This window comes from Miniopterus natalensis, chromosome 17 (assembly GCF_054644295.1).
Source record: "Miniopterus natalensis isolate mMinNat1 chromosome 17, mMinNat1.hap1, whole genome shotgun sequence".
NCBI lineage: Eukaryota > Metazoa > Chordata > Mammalia > Chiroptera > Miniopteridae > Miniopterus > Miniopterus natalensis.
Genome location: NC_142097.1, coordinates 12304592 through 12322031, shown reverse-complemented (window position 1 = coordinate 12322031; position 17440 = coordinate 12304592). Strand labels below are relative to the sequence as shown.

Sequence of the window (17440 nt, the reverse complement as noted above, 5' to 3'; positions counted from 1 at the left end):
GACCCACCCACTGAGACAGGGCTTGACAACTTCCCCCCCTTTCCAGCTGGGGGACATAGGAAGCACCTACCCACCCACTTTCCTTGGCCCTTCCTCCCAGGGGGGCTGGTGCCCTAAGGGGTGAGCCCAGAGGCCAGGCGGAAAGGTGGTGTACGCTGTTTGCCCATCGCATCTCTAGGCTTCTCCCAGCTACCTGCCTACCAGCAGCCTTCAAAGGCACCCCCTTGGGCTTCACCGGCGAGCCAGGAGGCTTGGGACAATATTTCCTAGAGGCCTGTCTTCATCAGGGGTGTGTGGAGGGACAGATTAGAGACCCCCACACCAGGGACTCTGAGGCAGCCTTTGCCCCCCGCCCAGCCTCGCTTCTCCCCCTCCCTCCCTTCCTCTCTTTTTGGCCCTCGCCTTGCCTGCCCAGCTGCCCTAGCCGCTGCCATCCCCTGCCCTGGAAAACCAGTGAGGACCCTAAAGAACGATGAACGGAACAAGAAGCTTTCAGGAGGCTGTTTTTATTCTCCAGGAAATAGATACATGTCTCAAAACTCAACAGTAAAGGAAACAAACAGTCCATTTAGAGAATGGGCGGAACACGTGAATAGATATTTCAGATGGCAGACAAGCAAGTGAAAACATCGTTAGACTTTAGGGAAATGCAATTTGAAACCACAGTACCATTAGAATAGCTAAAATTAGAAAAAAAGATCATGATAACACCAAATGTTGGCCAGGGAATTTGGGGAAACTCAATCTCATACATATGCTGGTGGGAATGTAAAATGGACAAAGCTGGGGTCCCCCAAGGTGTCCAAGCCACGGGGGGCCCAGACGCTTGATCAGAATTCTCAGGCAGAAGAGCTGGAGGCTTTTTTTCTCCTTGTTTATCTGTAGCTCATGGGCAAACCGATCTCTCTGTTCAAAAGGAGGGAAATAGTTATAATCAAACCTTTTCTTCCATAGGAAAAACCCCAAGGCTTCCTATGGAAAGAAAAACCCACCTCCTTTTATGAGTAAAGGCTACCACACAAAGTAAGCAGGGAGACCAGTAAATCTTTTAAATCTGGATTACCTTTTCTTTTCCAAATCTAGCTGGAGTTTCTCACTTATTTTCCTCTCGATGAAGCTAACCAGCAGCATTTCTCCTAAAGAAATGGATATTAAAAAAGTTTGATGTGTTTAAAGTGGGAAGCACTACTTCCTGGGGTATCTCTGAATATTGCTATCCTAGTTCCCGGAGCACAAACTCTGAGCTACAGATGGCAAAGAAAAGGCATGGAGCCCAGGAGGGGTCTGTGGGGGACTTGGGACAATGTTTACTAAAGGCTGTCATCATCAGTGAGGTGGATGGGCTGATGAGAGAACACCCACACCAGGGACTCTTATGCAGCCACTTAAAAAAAAGAGAGAGAGAGAGCCACATGTTGACTTGGAGGGAGGAATGTCCTTGGGTATTGCTAAATCATAACATTAAGTTGCAAGGAAATATATATAATCGGACTCCAAATGCGCATGTTTGTACGTGGTTATATAATAGGGCAATGACTCATGCTGTTACTTTGTAATTATTTTTGTCCCAAGTAATATATTTTTATTTGCTAAATTCGGCAACCCTGTTATATAAGAATGAAGGAAAGTATGGAAGGAAATAACAAATTTTGGGAGGTAAGAGAATATGGCACTACCTCAACATAATATAGGCCATATAGTACAAACTCATAGCTAACATATTCAACCAGGAAAAACTCAGTGTTTCCCTTAAGATCAGGAACAAAACAGGGGTGTTCACTTTTACCGCTTTTATTCAACATAATACTGGAAATCTTAGCCACAGAAATCAGACAGAAAGAAGAAATAAAAGGCATCCAAATTGGAAAGGAGGAAGAAAAACTGTCATTATTTGCAGATGACATGATACTGTATATAGAGGCCACAAAGATTCTACCAAAAAATGACTAGAACTGATAAATGAATTCAGTAAAGTAGCAGGATATAAAATAAATATCCAGAAATTGGTTGAATTTTTATACACCAATAATGAACTATCAGAAAGGGAAACTAAGAAAATCCCATTTACAATTGCATCAAAAATTAAAATGCCTAGGAATAATTTAACCAAGGAGATAAAAGACTTGTACTCAGAAAATTATAAGACACTGAAGAAAGAAATTAAAGAAGATACAAATACATAAAAGCATATACCATGCTCATGGGTTGGAAGAATTAACACCATTAAAATGCCCATACTACTTTAAGCAATCTTTAGAGTCAAGGTAATTCCTGTCAAAATACCAATGGCAGTTTTCACAGATGTAGAACAAATAATCCAAAATTTTATATGGAACCACAAAAGACCCTGAATAGCAACAGCAATCTTGAGAAAGAAGAACAAAGTCACAGGTATCATGCTGCCTGTTGTCAAACTATACTACAAGGCTATGGTAACCAAAACAGCCTGGTACTGGCTTAAAAACAGGTGCGTAGACCACTGAACAGAATAGAGAGCCCAGAAATAAGCCCACGCCTGTAAAGTAAACTAACCTATGACAAAGGAGGCAAGAACACACAATGGGTAAAGATGGTCTATTCAATAAATGGTGCTGGGAAAATCAGACAAGAAAAGAAGAAAAGAAAAAAGAAAAGAAAAGAAAAGAAAAGGGAAGAGAAGAGAAGAGAAAAAAGAAAAGAAAAGAAACCACCTTCTTATGCCATATTAAAAAACACACACACACCTCAAAATGAATTAAATACTTAAATGTAAGAGTTGAAACCATAAAACTCCTAGAAGGAAACAGGCAGTAAAATTTGACATTTCTCTTAGCAATATTTTTTTCTAATATATCTCCTCAGACAATGGAAACAAAAGAAAAAATAGACAAATGGGACTACATCAAATTAAAAAGCTTTTGCACAGCAAAGGAAACCATCAACAAAATGAAAAGACAGTCTGATGAATGGGAGAAGATATTCATTAATGATACATTGATAAGGAGTTAATATCCAAAATTTATAAATAACTCATACAACTCAACACCAAAAACAAACAAAAAACCCAAACAAACCCAATTTAAAAATGGGCAGAGGCCCTGAATAGACACTTCTCCAAAGAGGACATACAGATGGCCAAGAGACACATGAAAAGATGCTCAATGTCACTAATCATCAGAGATGCAAATTAAAGCCACAATGAGACATCCCCTCAGCCCTGCCAGAATGGCTCCATCAGTAAATCATCAAACAAGTGCTGGTGGGGATGTGGAGAGAAGGGAGCCCCCGGGCACAGCTGGTGGCAATGCGGACTGGGGCAGCCACTGTGCACTGCTGGTGGCAATGCGGACTGGGGCAGCCACTGTGGAAAACGGTGTGGAGATTCCTGGAAAAATTAAAAATGGAGCTGCCTTTTGACCCAGTGATTCCACTTCTGGGTATATATCTGAAGAAACCCAAAACACTAATTTGAAAGAATATATGCCCCCCTATGTTCATTGCAGCAGTATTTACAATAGCTAAGATATGGAAGCAGCCCAAGTGCCCATCAGTAGATGAGTGGGTAAAAAAGGATGGTAATACGTTTACACAAGGGACTGTTACTTGGCCATAAAAGGAAGGAAATCTTACCATTTGCAACAGCATGGATGGACCTACAAGGTATTAGGCTAAGTGAAATAAGTCAGACAAAGACAAATACCACATGATTTCATTTAACTGTGGAATCTAAAGGACAAAATAAATGAAAAGACAAATTAGAAACAGACTCATAGGTACAGAGATCAGACTGATGGTTGCCAGAGAGGAGGGGGTCGGGTGACTGGATAAAAAAGGTGAAGGGATTAAGAACCACAAATTGGTAGTCACGACATAGTCACAGGAGTGTATAGTACAGCATAGGGAATATAGTCAATAATATTGTAAGAACTGTGTGGCGCTACAAGGGTACTTGAAACGTTGAGGGGAACCACTTTGTAAAGCATATGTCTGACCACTATGCTGTACACCTGAAAATAATCCAAAATAATATTGGATGTAAACTGTAATTAAAATACAAAAAAAGAGAATATGGCACTGATAACACCCCAGCAAGTATAAAATTCACCCATCTCTGTAAAAGTATGTGCTTATGTGCATATATAGATGCTTAAGTTAGAAAATAAAGATTTAGGTCTAACTTTTTGTAAGGAGTGTACATCATATTAAGTGAAAAAGGCAAACGGTGGTGCCATAAGTATAGGAAGCTAATATATGGGGAAAATGGATAATTCAAACCCCATATAGGTTTGTCCAGGTTTGTGTGAACAAAGGTAAGGCTTGTAAAGGACACCCGCCAGGCTGCTGATGTTGGTATCTCAGGGCATGGGACTGGAAGGTGGGGTGGGAGCGGGGAGGACTAGCTTTGCCTGTATATATCTTTGTATGGTATTATACCATGGATTTTGAAAAACAAATAGTGAAAGCCCCCCCCCCCCCCCCTTTAAGTGAAGCATCCAGTCTGGAGTTTAAGAGCATAAGCTTTGGAACTATATACATGGGGATCCCAGGCTGGACTCTGCCACTCTCTAACTGTATAATCCTGGGGAAGCCACCTGACCTTTCTGTCTGGTTCTCTTACTTGTAAAATATGGGTAAAATATCTGTCTATTATGTGAAATGAGGATTAACCATTTGTGAAGAACTTTGCATTGTAACTGGCACATAATGGTTAACTACCTCTAATGCTAATTCTTACTAGAAAATAATCTAGGTTGGAAAACTCAGGATATTGAGGCTGCAAATCCTGATCTGCTGGAGGTAAACCTCAGTCTGCTAGAAGCAAGATACCAACCGATTTAAGATCTTGAATAAGGCTCTGATCTCTGGGCCTCCGTGGCCTTACTTACACCAGGAGAGAGCTAGACTGGATGCTTTCTGCCTCATTCATTTACTCAACTGGTGAAAGCATTTGCTGTGGTCAGCCCCTGGGCCAGGAACTGGAGATACAGGGATGAAAGAGCTGGCTCTGCCTCAGAGGTGGCCCAGGCCCTGGGAGATGGTGCAAATAGGCCAGGTCGGAAGGGCTAGGAGAGAGGAGGTGGGCACACAGAGAGGGAGGGGACAGGGAAGGGCCCTTCCAGCGGCAGTGTCTGCAAACATCCCAAAGCTCCTGGATTTCTCTAGACCCTGTCCAGATGGTTTACAGCCAGGTAAGGAGAGAACAGAGACCGGTACCTGATGTTGGTTTAGGGTGGGCAGAGGAAGTAGGATGTCACACTGAGGACATCTCCTCAGGATGTCATAGGGTGCTTCATCTACAGGAGAGGTGATCCAGGGCCTGTGCTCAGACTTCAGAGGCAGATTCAGGGTTTCGTTTGTGCTACTTGGTGCTTGTTTTGTTGAATTTTCAGCAAGAAGAGGAAATCTGCTTATATTTTTCGTCTTTGGTCGAACATCTTTTTTTACAGTGGAAGTTTGATTTTCAGCAGCCTGACTTGGGAGGGATGGAGGAGAATTTCTTGGCTTTTCAACTGGAAGATGTTTTGCAGACTCTGAGATGGTGCGACATTTATCCTGCAATTGTGAGCAATATGTCAAAGTTAAAAATCACTTTGGCTTTAATGGTTGGACAATACAATCAACTAGATAACCTGAAAACTTTCCACCGAGAAGCCTTAGAAAAATACTGGATAAAATATGACAAACATTCATTTAAGTTGATAGCTGACTGTAAGAAAGCAAGCAAGCTCCATGTCCTAGGGTGAAGACCTAACCTGTTAAGCATATGAGCTGACACTTTGGGAGATGTGGGGCCAATTTTGTAACTGTGACCTTGGATGAGAGAAAAGTCCCATCCACACAAGGTGGGGAACTGAAAGTAAGATTCTTCTTTCTCTGCATAAAGCTGGGCACCTTGAAGGCTAAACTGGTGGCTAAGAGAAAAGAAAAGGTTAATTGGGTAAGAAAAGTGGCAAGGAAGGTTGCCTGCCTTGAGCTGGAACTTGAGTGAGGGGAAGAAAAATGGATGATCCTGAAAACTCAGAACCACAGGTGCATGCCATCCTTGTGTTTGGGACTCATATTTACATTAGTCTCATGGTGTGGGAATATCCAAGCAGATGAATTAACCTAAAAGTTGGAATGTATGGCAGTCTGGAGGATATATAACTTCAAACTAGGTCATACAGGATTCTCACAGGTGGAGTCCCAATAAATAGAAACTCATAATTCAAACTTACAAACATATAAGGAGACAGTCTACTTGAGTGGGAGTCATAGATACAAGCAGTAGCAGGATTAGCCTCCAAGAAGTTCAGATAATAAAGCTATAGAATGGAGACAGTCAAAAAAATAAATTAAAATGATTAGAACAAGAGAAAAGAATAAGACCCTATGAAAAAAGAGTAGGAAAATTTGAATGAGGGAGAACTACAGCTAGAAATGAAAAATACATTGAACCTCAATGGATGGGCTGAAAACAGTAGATCAGAATAAAAGATGAATTTGAGGAAGTTCCCCAGAATATAGGAACAAGAGGTAGAAAATGTGAAAAGTTAAAAGACATGAAGCTAGACCGAGAAGGCCTAATATACATCTGTTATGTTTCACAGAAAGAGTGGGGAGAACATGGGAGAGTTAAGGAATATTGGGGACCCAAAGGGATTAGAGCTGAGACTTTTTCTCAACTGATTAAAGACATATACTTAGATTCAGGCAGGAGAAATCCTGAGGAAGAGAGAAAAAACATCTCTGAGCACATTGTTCTGAGCAGTATGTGAACCCACAGAAGATCAAAAGGCAAAGAGGATCTTGAAATCAACCAAAGAAAAAGATTATTTACGAGGAATGACAATTACATGGAAAGCAGACAATGACAGGGAAAGGTTCTCGACAGCAATCATGGAGATTGAAAGATGGTGGAATAATCTTCAAAATATTAAGAGGAAATCACTGTTAATGTACTATTTGATATCCAGCTAAACTACAGCTCAAGAATGCAGAAAAAAGATGTACGTTTTCAGGCAAGCGAAGATCTCCTCACAGTTTCTTGCTGAAAGAACTACTGAGAAGTATTTGAGGGAGAGAGAAATCTTCCCCCAAAGGAAAGCTTGGGATTCAAAGAAAAAGGTAAATGTGTGAGTACATCCAAACAGGCATGAATTGCATAAAACAACAACAATAATCATAATGACCAGGCGGGGGGTGGAACGAAATTATTCCAGCAGCATTTGCGTATCAGGTGAGAGTAGAACATCAGAGTGAACATGTTCGCAAATCCATATATTGCTTGTTAGAAAGCTAGGGAATATGGTTAATATTGGACTTTAAGTCAAGCATTCATATTAAAATGTTATGGATATTTCCAAAAACGATAGAAATAGAATGCAAGATTGCCAAATCAGTAGAAAAGAAAGAAAATGAAAATCTGCTCAACCCAATAGATGACAAGAGAAGTAGCAGCAGCAAGGAACAAGCATGGTCCATGGGAGGCCCAGAAAAGATGGTAGAAAAGAATTAGTTCAATATTGTTGAGAATGACAAAGGCATTGTTGTTAAGTAAGAAAATTACGATTTTTTAAGACATATGTTGAAGGTCGATGGGTGGAATGACAGGCTATCCTGGATTTGCTTTAAAACACTTTTGGAAACGAGAAAAGAAAAGAAGGATAGATGAAGCAATGTTGAAAACTATTGATTATTGGTATATCTGGGTGATGAATACCTAGGGGTTTATTATATTATCCTCCTACTTTTGTACTTGTTTGAACATCTTTGTAATACCATTACAAAATTTAGATGGTAGATAGACTCTATAACCATCTAAGCTATTATTTTCAGTCATATAAGGTCTAAAAATTAGTTTCCCATGCTTTAGTTCTCAAGAAACTGTTCAAGAATATACTCTACCAAAGAAGGAGCAGCCCGGCCGGCGTGGCTCAGTGGCTGAGCATTGACCTATGACCCAGGAGATGGAGGTTTGATTCCCGGTCGCGTCACATGCCTGGGTTGCGGGCTCGATCCCCAGTGGGGGGCGTGCAGGAGGCAGCCGATCAATGACTCTCTCATCATTGATGCTTCTATTTCCCTCCCTTCCTCTCCCTTCCTCTCTCTGAAATCAATAAAGACATAGTAAAAAAAAAAAAAAAATCAGAACCTAGAATTTGTGGAATAAACTCTAATGCTGGAGAGAGTAGAAGGAATTCCCAGAATGACAGCTACTCATCAGACCTGGGGAGTCACGTGCCCCCATAATTAAATGAATAGAGTACTTTACATGTTTGATTGAATGGAGGGGGAAGTTTTCAGATCTGGCAGAAAGTTTTGGGCATGACTTAGTGATAGGTACCTAGAAAGTGAAGCAAATGAAAAATTGAAGCAATTATTAATTCCAGGGAAAACAAAAAATTGTACAAGAAAGCAAATGCAGTTATAATTTGTATGACATAGCCATTTATAATATTTATATGGTCATAATAACATGACATTGATTACAGGTTTAACCAGGATGGGTGATACCAATTAATTGAAAGGATAGAAAAGAAACTCGGAGGTGTGTTTACGGGTAGGTGGTGTAATCAAGTGAAATCCATCTCCCTATAGCAGTATGAGAAGGTACTTCAGAAATATGGAGCTAATGCCAGGAGAAATATCTCAAAGAGTTAGAAAGTAGAGCATTTGTGACTTGGGAGCAGTTAGCAGGAAGGGGAGCAGTGAAGCTAGTATTTTAACTGGGGTGGTAGGAGACAAGTAAGGGCTACAATAAAGAAGCACAGGCCCAGCCGGGCGTAGCTCAGCGGTTGAGCGTTGACCTGGGATCCAGGCGATTGGGGTTCGATTCCTGGTCGGGGCACAGGCCCGGGTTGCGGGCTGCAGCCGGTCAATGACTCTCTCATCATTGATGTTTCTATCTCTCTCTCTGTCTCCCTTCCTCTCTCTGAACTCAATAAAGATATATAGAAGGAAAGAAAGAAGGAAAGAAGGAAAGAAAGAAAGAAAGAGAAAGAAGTACATTAGATAATGTTAGAAATCAATCAAAGCTATGGAAAGAAAACAGTGGAGAAAGGTACGGGGCATGGTAAATGTGGGATGGGGAGAGGTTACATTTTTAAAGAGGTTCTTTATGAAACATTTAAGTGAAGATGCAGAGTACGCAGTAAAATATAAGTCTGGAGTTTGAAAGAAAAGTCTGGAATGAGATGGATTTGCAAGTGCCTGCCTACATGAGGCATCTTTTAAAATCATAACACTAGATGAAATTACTGAGGTAGTGAGTATAGATAGAGAAGAATACAGAGACTGAACTCTAGGGCCCCCCAAATTAAAAGGTTGGGGGGCAAGCGGAGAGACCGGCGAGGTAATTGAAGGCCGGGAGAGTATGGTACGCTGGAGGCCAAACAGGAGGTGAATTGAAATTAAGTGAAGAAGAGGGAGTGGTGAGCAGTGGCCTCCTCATGAACAGGGCTGAGGCTGGACCGCTGCCTTTCGCACTGTGAAGGTCACTGGTTTTGACAAGAGCAGGGTTTTTTTTGGAGGGGGGGATACAAAAGCCAGATTGGAGTGGGTGCAAGAATGGGCAAAGAAGAAAGGGCGACAGTGACTGCAGACAACTTGTCCAAACGTTTTGTTACAAAGGGGAACAAAGAAAGAAGATGGTAGCTGACAGGAAATGAGATCAAGGGAGAAGTATTTTTTGTTTTTCTGCTTTTGGGTCATGGTAATATAAAGTGAAAGACTGAGAACCATAACACCACTTGGTGTAAACGACTTCAGTTTCTACTTTGCAAATCTAAAAAGGGAGAGAGGGAATGCTTTCGATGCAAGGCCGAAGATTGTGCCGTCAATAGAAGTATCTGTCACCAGGACCCCTTTAAAAACCTGTCAGAACAAATATTAGAACATCCTGGAGTGAACATTTGAGGCTGCTGCTGCCCAGATGTGCAGCTCACCGCACGTCTCCCTGCTGCAGGAGAGGGGCGGCTGCTGGAGCCGTGGGGCAATGGCCCAGTGCAGGCAGGAAAGACGGGGCGCGGGGCACCCCAGGGTCAGGACCGCAGGAAGCTCCCCCAGGGCCAGCGGGCGGGAAGGCAGAGCACACGAATGCACACGCGGTCATGGACGTTGTCTTCTCATGAAGAAGTAGACAGATCACTATCCCCGTCTTCCTCAAAAGACGAGAGAGGCCCAGGGAAACCGCACAACCAGTGCGTGGCAGAGCAGCGCTAAAATTCAGTTTCTGCCCACGAATCCAGTCGCACCTACAGAGAGCAGGAGCGTGGGCCCCTAGGTTGTCAGGCTGGACCCCCTGCAGGGACACAGTCAGCCTCTGGCGTTGGACTCAGAGTATCTTCTGAGTCAAACAAGTGACGGGCCGCTTATGTCACTGAATTACATCAGTGTCAAGGAAAACAAATGCGCAGGGCGTTTCACTGTGCGGCGAAGGCTGGGGCAGGGCTTCTCTAACTGGAAACATGAGCGATCTTGTGAAATGGCAAACTCCGACCTGTCCTTTCGAGGGGGAGGTCCTGAGACTGCACTTCTAACAAGCTCCCAGGGGGTGCTGCTGCTGCTGGCCCACGGGCCACACTTCAAAAAAGCAAGGAGCCGATAGGTGCGAATGACCCAAATGTCTATCGACAGGAATGAATAAACACAGTGTGGTAAGATCATAAAGGCCACAAAAGGACGAAGCACTGACGCATGCTGCAACATGGGTGCTAAGGGATAGAGCCAGTCACCTAAGGCTATGTATTATATGATTCCCTTTATATAAAATGTCCAGAATAGGCAAATCGCTAAGACAGAAGGCAGATTAGTGGCTTGCAGGGACTATAGATAGGAAGGAGTAGGGAGCGACTGCTTAATGCGTACAGGGTTTCTTTTTGGGGTGGTGAAAATGTTCCGGAGCTAGACAGAGGTGATAGCTGCACGACACTGTGAAAGTACTAAGCGTCGCCAATGATAAATTTCATGTTATGTGTATTTTACCACAATAAACAAAAAGATCTAGATCATCCTAGGGCTCCTTTAATTCTACTATTTGCAGTTCTCTGAATTGAAGGGTTAAGAAAGGACTAACAGCCCTCTGCTCCAGGAGGAGAGAAGCCGAGTACGTTTCCCCAGAGGGAGAATGCTCCACCCTGCAGGAGAAGGGGGTGACTTGGCACAGCCAATGCACCAAGAGGTGCTTAGAGCTATGGAGGAAAGAGTTTGTGAGTGTTCCCAGGTAAAATCAATCAATCAATCAATCAATCAATCAATCAATCAATCAATCGCATCATTACACCTCTACAGAGTCCCCCTTTGTCACCCAGCCCTGAGATCAGCTTCATTGTGGGGAGATAGAGAAAGTCATTCACTTTTGTGAAGGACTTCACAGTCTAATAGATAAGACTCCCACAGGGACAGAAAATTATAAGGCAGGTCCTAGTAAGGCAATGTCCAGGCCCTGAGGTTGAAGATGCTCAGAGGTGATCAGGGATAGCGGCATGGTCAGGGAGGCTCCTTGAGAGCTGGTACAAAAGGAGGTCAATTATGTATGACAACTTAGCCTAAAGCAAGGCACAACATCCCTTTTTGAGCAAAGCAAAAATAAATATGAGACCCTCTAATATACTATGTAAAACTAGACCTAGAATCTACCTTTCATACTACACTTCTGGGAATACAGGCAAGCTACGGGCACCATTAGAAAATAACTTAATTGCTACTCACCATGTGGTGTAAATACTTATTTTCTGAGATCATTTGGTTGCAATAATGACACTTGATACTGCTTTCAGGAACTGAAATCCTTTTCCCTAATAAACACAGAAACAACACCACAAATCACTGCCCTTGACAACAGCTAGCCCAGCTGTCCCACAACTGCGTGCAGGGCCTGTAGTCACAAGTGTGAACCGTCCCAGGCCTGCCTGCCTGTCCTGCACTGCAGGGTCCTCAGCCACACAAACAACCAGTGGCCGAGTCGCCCACACCATTTCCTCATGGCTTCAGAGGTTCACTCAGGGCAGTGCATGGCCTTGAGGAAGACACATCTCCTGGAGCGGGGCTGGTTTGTAAGATGACAAGGGAGACGTCACCACAGATGCCCATCCTGACCAGTCTGACCCTCTTTCAATTGCATCAACTTCTTAGCTCTGGGCTCAGACGGTTACTGTACCTATCTTTGTTGATTGTGCTGTGTTGTCTTGTTGAAGTTGTGTTGATGATGTTGTGTGGGTTGTGTTAAAGTCCAGCCACGCCGGAATGAAGGAAATGTACATGAGTGTCAAGCATTCCAGGTTTTCATTTGCCAGTTTTCACCTTGGAGAGATTGTTCATCAGGGATTTTAGGCTCACACCGCTATGTTATTAAAACAGCCGGTGAAGTCACCATTAGATCTGTCACATTGATGGCTGTGTCCTCTGCTAACACACCTCATAAAGGTGTGACGGGGTCCAGAGAACCTGAAACGGTACCAGGGGGCCACCACATGGGCCCAAAGGTCAGGGGCTACAGCTAATTCCCTTCTGTCCACTGCTGCTGGTGGGAAAGCTCCAGATTTGGTGTCGGGAAACTTGGGTGTTCAGCTTCATTTCTGCCTCTAGCACCCTTCTGCTTCACTCTGGGCACGGGCTGTCATCTGTAAGAGGAGGCAGGCGGATCTCTGCCAAGCCAGGATGGTGCCAGAGGACTTCCAGGGAAGCCTCCCATTGGGCAGTCTCTCCATTGCATCTGCATCCACCGGTGTAGCTCCCAGCCCACCGCCTGCCCCTTGGTGTCCCCGGGCCAGTCATTTGAAGAGCACAGCGGACACACGAGGAGGCCACCCTAAGTACATGGTCTAGAACTCGAATAGCCAGATGGGTTTGCAAAGACAATGCCTGCACATCTGTCATCCACGTGTCATCTGTCCTATTGAATGCCTACACTCCTTGCACCCCATCCAGGGGAGGCTCCCTTTCCTCCAATCTCCCTTTCCCTCCCCGCCCACCCCGCTCACCTGTCCTGCGCGGGGCCTGCTTACTCTGGCAGGTGTCCCTGTGCTGGGGCAGCACTCGGAGCACGACCAGCTGCCCGCAGGCCAGGCAGAGCTCCGTGCGGTTGCCGCAGTGGTGCTCGTGGATCTCCAGCTTGCTCAGGCGCACGGCTGCCCCGCAGAACTTACACTCAACGGGGCGCTCCGGGCATTCCTTGGTCTGCGGGAAGGGGGGCAGGACAGCACGGTCACTGGCCTGCAGTGGCTGCAGCCCAGCTGGGGACATGAGCTTATTTCCCTAGGGGACTGAAGCCGATAGGAAAGCAGATGGGACGGGCCAGAGTGGGGACCCTCTTCAGGGAATTTGAGGTCTCCTGGCTCATGCACCATGGTGAGGCCTTCTGACCAGCATCTGGGGGACAGGAGGCTGTGTCCCTCTGGTGAACTAGCTCTCCATTGTTGCCCAAGCCTACTTGGGTGAGCAGAGAGGTCAGGTGGAAGTCTTCACCGTAGGCCCCTCTTCCCCTCCCGCTCCTCCCAGGTTGGCTGCTTGGCTGTAAAGGGTGAATCACACTTGAGTCTCACCTCATGAAACTCCAGCAGGTGCTTCTGCATGCTCTGCTGGCACATCGCACACCCGACCTGAACAGAGAGAGAGAGACGCTGGTCCACCCAGCACCCGCAGCTTCCTCCTGGCTTCACATGCTGCAGGTGTGGCTCTGGGAGCTCTTAGGGGCCAGGGTCAGGTGTGGATACCTTAGTCTCCCTGGGGTACCATCCCCACATTCAAGAAGTATTTGGGGGACCCTTTGAGTTGAAAGGGATGCCTGAGCCTGAGCATCTCCAGAAAGACCAGGGGCCCAGGAAGGACTCACGTGGAAGAGCAAGAAAGAAAAGCCAGCCTTGGACTGGCCTGGGCGTGACTGCCTTCTAGAGCTTTCCTCTCCTGCTTCCTCTCTTCACAAATCTCAAAAGCACACTCAGCCTTTCCTGAAACGCGACCCTCTCCTCGCCCAAACCCATAGGCCCGTAGGGAAAGGGCTGGGCCTGGGAAAACCAGGGGCAGACCAGTTGAGTGTGAGATCAGCAGAATTACTGTGTCTACTTTGCAGAGGGCCTGAGGCTCGTGGGACTCAGTGGCTTGCCCCCGGCAGCCAGGCCAGCTGCTGCAGCAAGGATCCGACCCTGCCTCGCCGCCTAGCACCCCACTCCGCCCCTCCTGGGGCCACACCTGTTGGTGCCCGTTCTCCTGGTGCTCGTCCACCTTCCCCTGCAGCACGGGCTCCCTGCAGTCGGGGCAGAGGGTCAGGAACAGCACGCAGTGCGCCTCATGGAGGGCCAGGTGGGCAGAGGCCTTTCTTCTTTTGCTGCAAGAAGGGGGAAGAAAATCGGGCTTATTTCATGGTATAAAACATAGAGTCATATTTTATACCCAGGGCCTCAAGGGCACCTACCTGGGTTGCAGGTTTGTTCCCCACCCCAGGAGAGGTGTGTTTGGGAGGCAAGTAATTGACGTGTCTCTCTCACATAGATGTTTCTCTCTCTCTCCCCTCGCCTCCTGTCCACTCTCTCTAAAAATCAATGGAAAAAATATCCTCGGGGGAAGATTAACAAAAAAGAAATAAATAAAAATGTACCATAAATGCAGTGTATGTCAATTATACCTCGGTAAAGCTGTTTTTAAATAATGAAATAACAAATATCACATTCTTTCAGAGATTTTGCCTTGTTTTCAAGTGTCCCTTGCCTGGCCCACAGCCAGTTGGGAGCCCAGCCCTGGCACCCCCATGCTTGCTGGAAAGACAATGCCAACTTTCATAATCTCCACGACTGGGAGAGTGAGAGGCCATCCGCCTGTCCCCTGCCTCCAGGCTCACCTGTGTAAACCCACAGAGAGACGCGGAGTCCTTTCTTGGAGACCCCAAAGAACACAAACTTCTGGGCCTCCCAGGTCCTGGGCAGGGTGTTTCTTAACATTTATTATCAGGAAATGCCTCCTTTCACGTCAATCAGCTCTTGCTGTGGTAGCTTGGGAGGAATGAGACTCAGTGCCTGTGTCCCTAGAGGCCTAAATGACCACGAGTGGTGTGCTGCTGAGTCCCTGGCTTGTGGGAAGGACTCCCTCCCCTTGGTCTGCACAAGCCCTCGGCTCTGCACCGCCCAGACAGATGGCACCAAGGCTGCCTCACTCTCCTCTCCTCTATTCTCGCCCCTCTGCCTGGCCTGGCCCCTTTTCCCTCAGCTCTTCCTGGGAGCTGGTTCAGACACCCAAGAGCCGGGAGGGTCTGGCTGGAGCAAAGTTCTCTGCGAAGGTTCCTTCTGGTCCCTGCAGCTTTGCGAGTGAGGCCCTTCAATGGGCCAGGTGCCCCTCAGGTAGAGGCACTATCCTGCCCCTCTGCTCAGTCTCCTTTCCCCTGCCCCACAGCTCCTTCTCAGGGTGAGGGGGGACTGGTGCCAGAGCGGTGTGCAGATCATATGATCAGAACCCCAAGTGAGGACTCTGAACAGCCCAGCAGGGACAATTCGCCTGGCTACTTGGCTTCAGGATGGTCTCAGAAAGTCTAGGCTATCTGGAGAGGGAGTGAAAGGAGACTGTGGCTGAGTGATGTGAGTTAACACTGACTACTTTTCATCAGCTCGTGAATCTCAGGCATCTGCTGAGTTTCAGCCTCCTTCCCTAGGAGCCACAGCACCCAGCCTGTGCCTTCCTGATTTTATACCTAGACCCCTTTCTCCTCATTTCAGAAACAGACTGATCCTGCCTGCCCGTTCCCTAGGCAGCCTCGGGCGGCCGCTGGAGAAGCAGCTCCTTACCAGTTCCTGCACACCTGGAAGGATCCCTCCATGTTCTTGTCTCCAGAGTCTTCCGGTTGAGTTTCGTTTCTTGCAGAAACAAAACTGAAAGTGTTCCAGCAGCCCGGCCCACAGCTCCAGGGAAGGAGGAGGGGTTCAGAGTTCTCAGCCAAGGGCTCCCCAAAGTCCCTGTGGCTGGACACTCCCAGGAAGCCCCCCTGCAGCCGGCCAGTCCAGCCTGCCCCTGCTGCCTCCCCTACCTGGGCTCTCACCCCTGCCCTCACCCCTGTTGCTGCCACAGGCTGTTTCTACAACCCAGAGGGTGGGAGCCAGAGGCCAAGCCTCCCCTGGGCAGCAGCCCCGCCCCTCCCCAGGCCAGCTTCACTGCATCCAGGCCTCTCCATCCCCTTTCTCAAACACTGACCTCCCTCTCCCTCCTGCTCCTATCCCTGGCCCTTCCTCTGCGGGCCAGAGATGGCTTGCCGTGTTGAACTTGAAGGCTGCTCCCTGAGAGCAGTTCCTGGTGGGTGATGACTTTGAAAAGAGTGTCCAGGAGGAGTTGGGGATGCAGGGTGATGAGTGCCAAGACTCAGCTCGGTGACTTAGGACAACAGCCTGTCTCCCTGAGTGTCCCTTTCCTTACTTGTAAATAATTATAGCAAATATGACTAAAACTCTAACAAGGTGAAAGGAAGTGACGAAGGTTCTATTTTTATCCATCCCCGTCTTCAGATTAAGAAACCAAAGCATGGGGAATTCGGGACAGACTGATGGGAGGACGGCTGCTGGGGCTGGAAGTGAGTGACTACTTCACACACACTAGGATGGCTATGATAAAGAAGGCAGATACTGGATCCAGGATGGTGGTGGATCGAGTGGAAGCTACACTGACACTCTCCGAGGACCAAACTGGAATTACGACTAAAATATAGAAAAACCATTCTGAATCATCTACTGCAACTGAAGACTAGCTGGAGAGCACCCTCATAACCAAGGAGGGACAGTGGAGACCGCATAGAGACTGGGAGGAAGTGCAGAGGTGTGAGAGGGCTGGCTGGGCTCCCACAGGCAGCAGCTGAAGGTCCCGAGGGATATCTCAGCTGTAGGGGTTCCCACTGAGGACTCTGGGGCCTAAACCCCAAGCTGGGCTCAGAGCATCAGAACTGAGAAAGGTGCCCACATAACATCTTGCTGTGAAAAGCAGCTGGGTTTCTGTCTGCCAGGGAGAGACAGCTGGAAATGCAGGCACCCTCTTAAAGGGCCAACACACAAAGTTTCATGTATAGCCACTCACCTTGGGCTCTGGTGGAGGGAAGGCAGAGTGGACTAGAGTGATGTGAGGAGAATCCAGAGGGGTTGGCTGGGGGAATAGATCTCAGAGGGCACCCATCTGGACCCTGGTGTTGAGTCATTCCCCCATACAGCAGAAGACATCTTTCTCAGGCAGACGTTTACCTTTCAAGCAGCTTTTGCCTCAGTGGGAAGCAATAGCCCCACCCTGCTGGAAAATCTCTAGTCCCACCCTGTGGAGTTTCTACAGCCTGAGGCTCCTTAAGAGACTGAATAACAGCCTCTGAGTGCTTTGAGTCTTTGCCTGACTTGCTTCTGGACCCAGGGCATAGAAAAGCTGACCTTGGTGCACATGTTGGCCCTGTTCAAACACACCCAGCCCCAGAAGAGGAAAACCAGAAGCTGTGGAGTGTGGAAAACTTCAAACAGGATACTCAAGG

At 46.7% G+C, this 17440-nt stretch overlaps 1 protein-coding gene across 1 annotated transcript; it reads right to left on the bottom strand.

The window, feature by feature from the left end:
* Positions 1-1079: 1079 nt before the first annotated feature.
* On the bottom strand, positions 1080-15807 carry XAF1 (XIAP associated factor 1). Its single transcript, XM_016200915.2, is given in 7 exon segments — positions 1080-1136; positions 5194-5532; positions 11671-11756; positions 12942-13137; positions 13503-13559; positions 14149-14284; positions 15732-15807. Coding segments are annotated over 7 exon segments (903 nt in total). The 5' UTR covers positions 15764-15807.
* Between the last annotated feature and the right edge of the window lie 1633 nt (positions 15808-17440).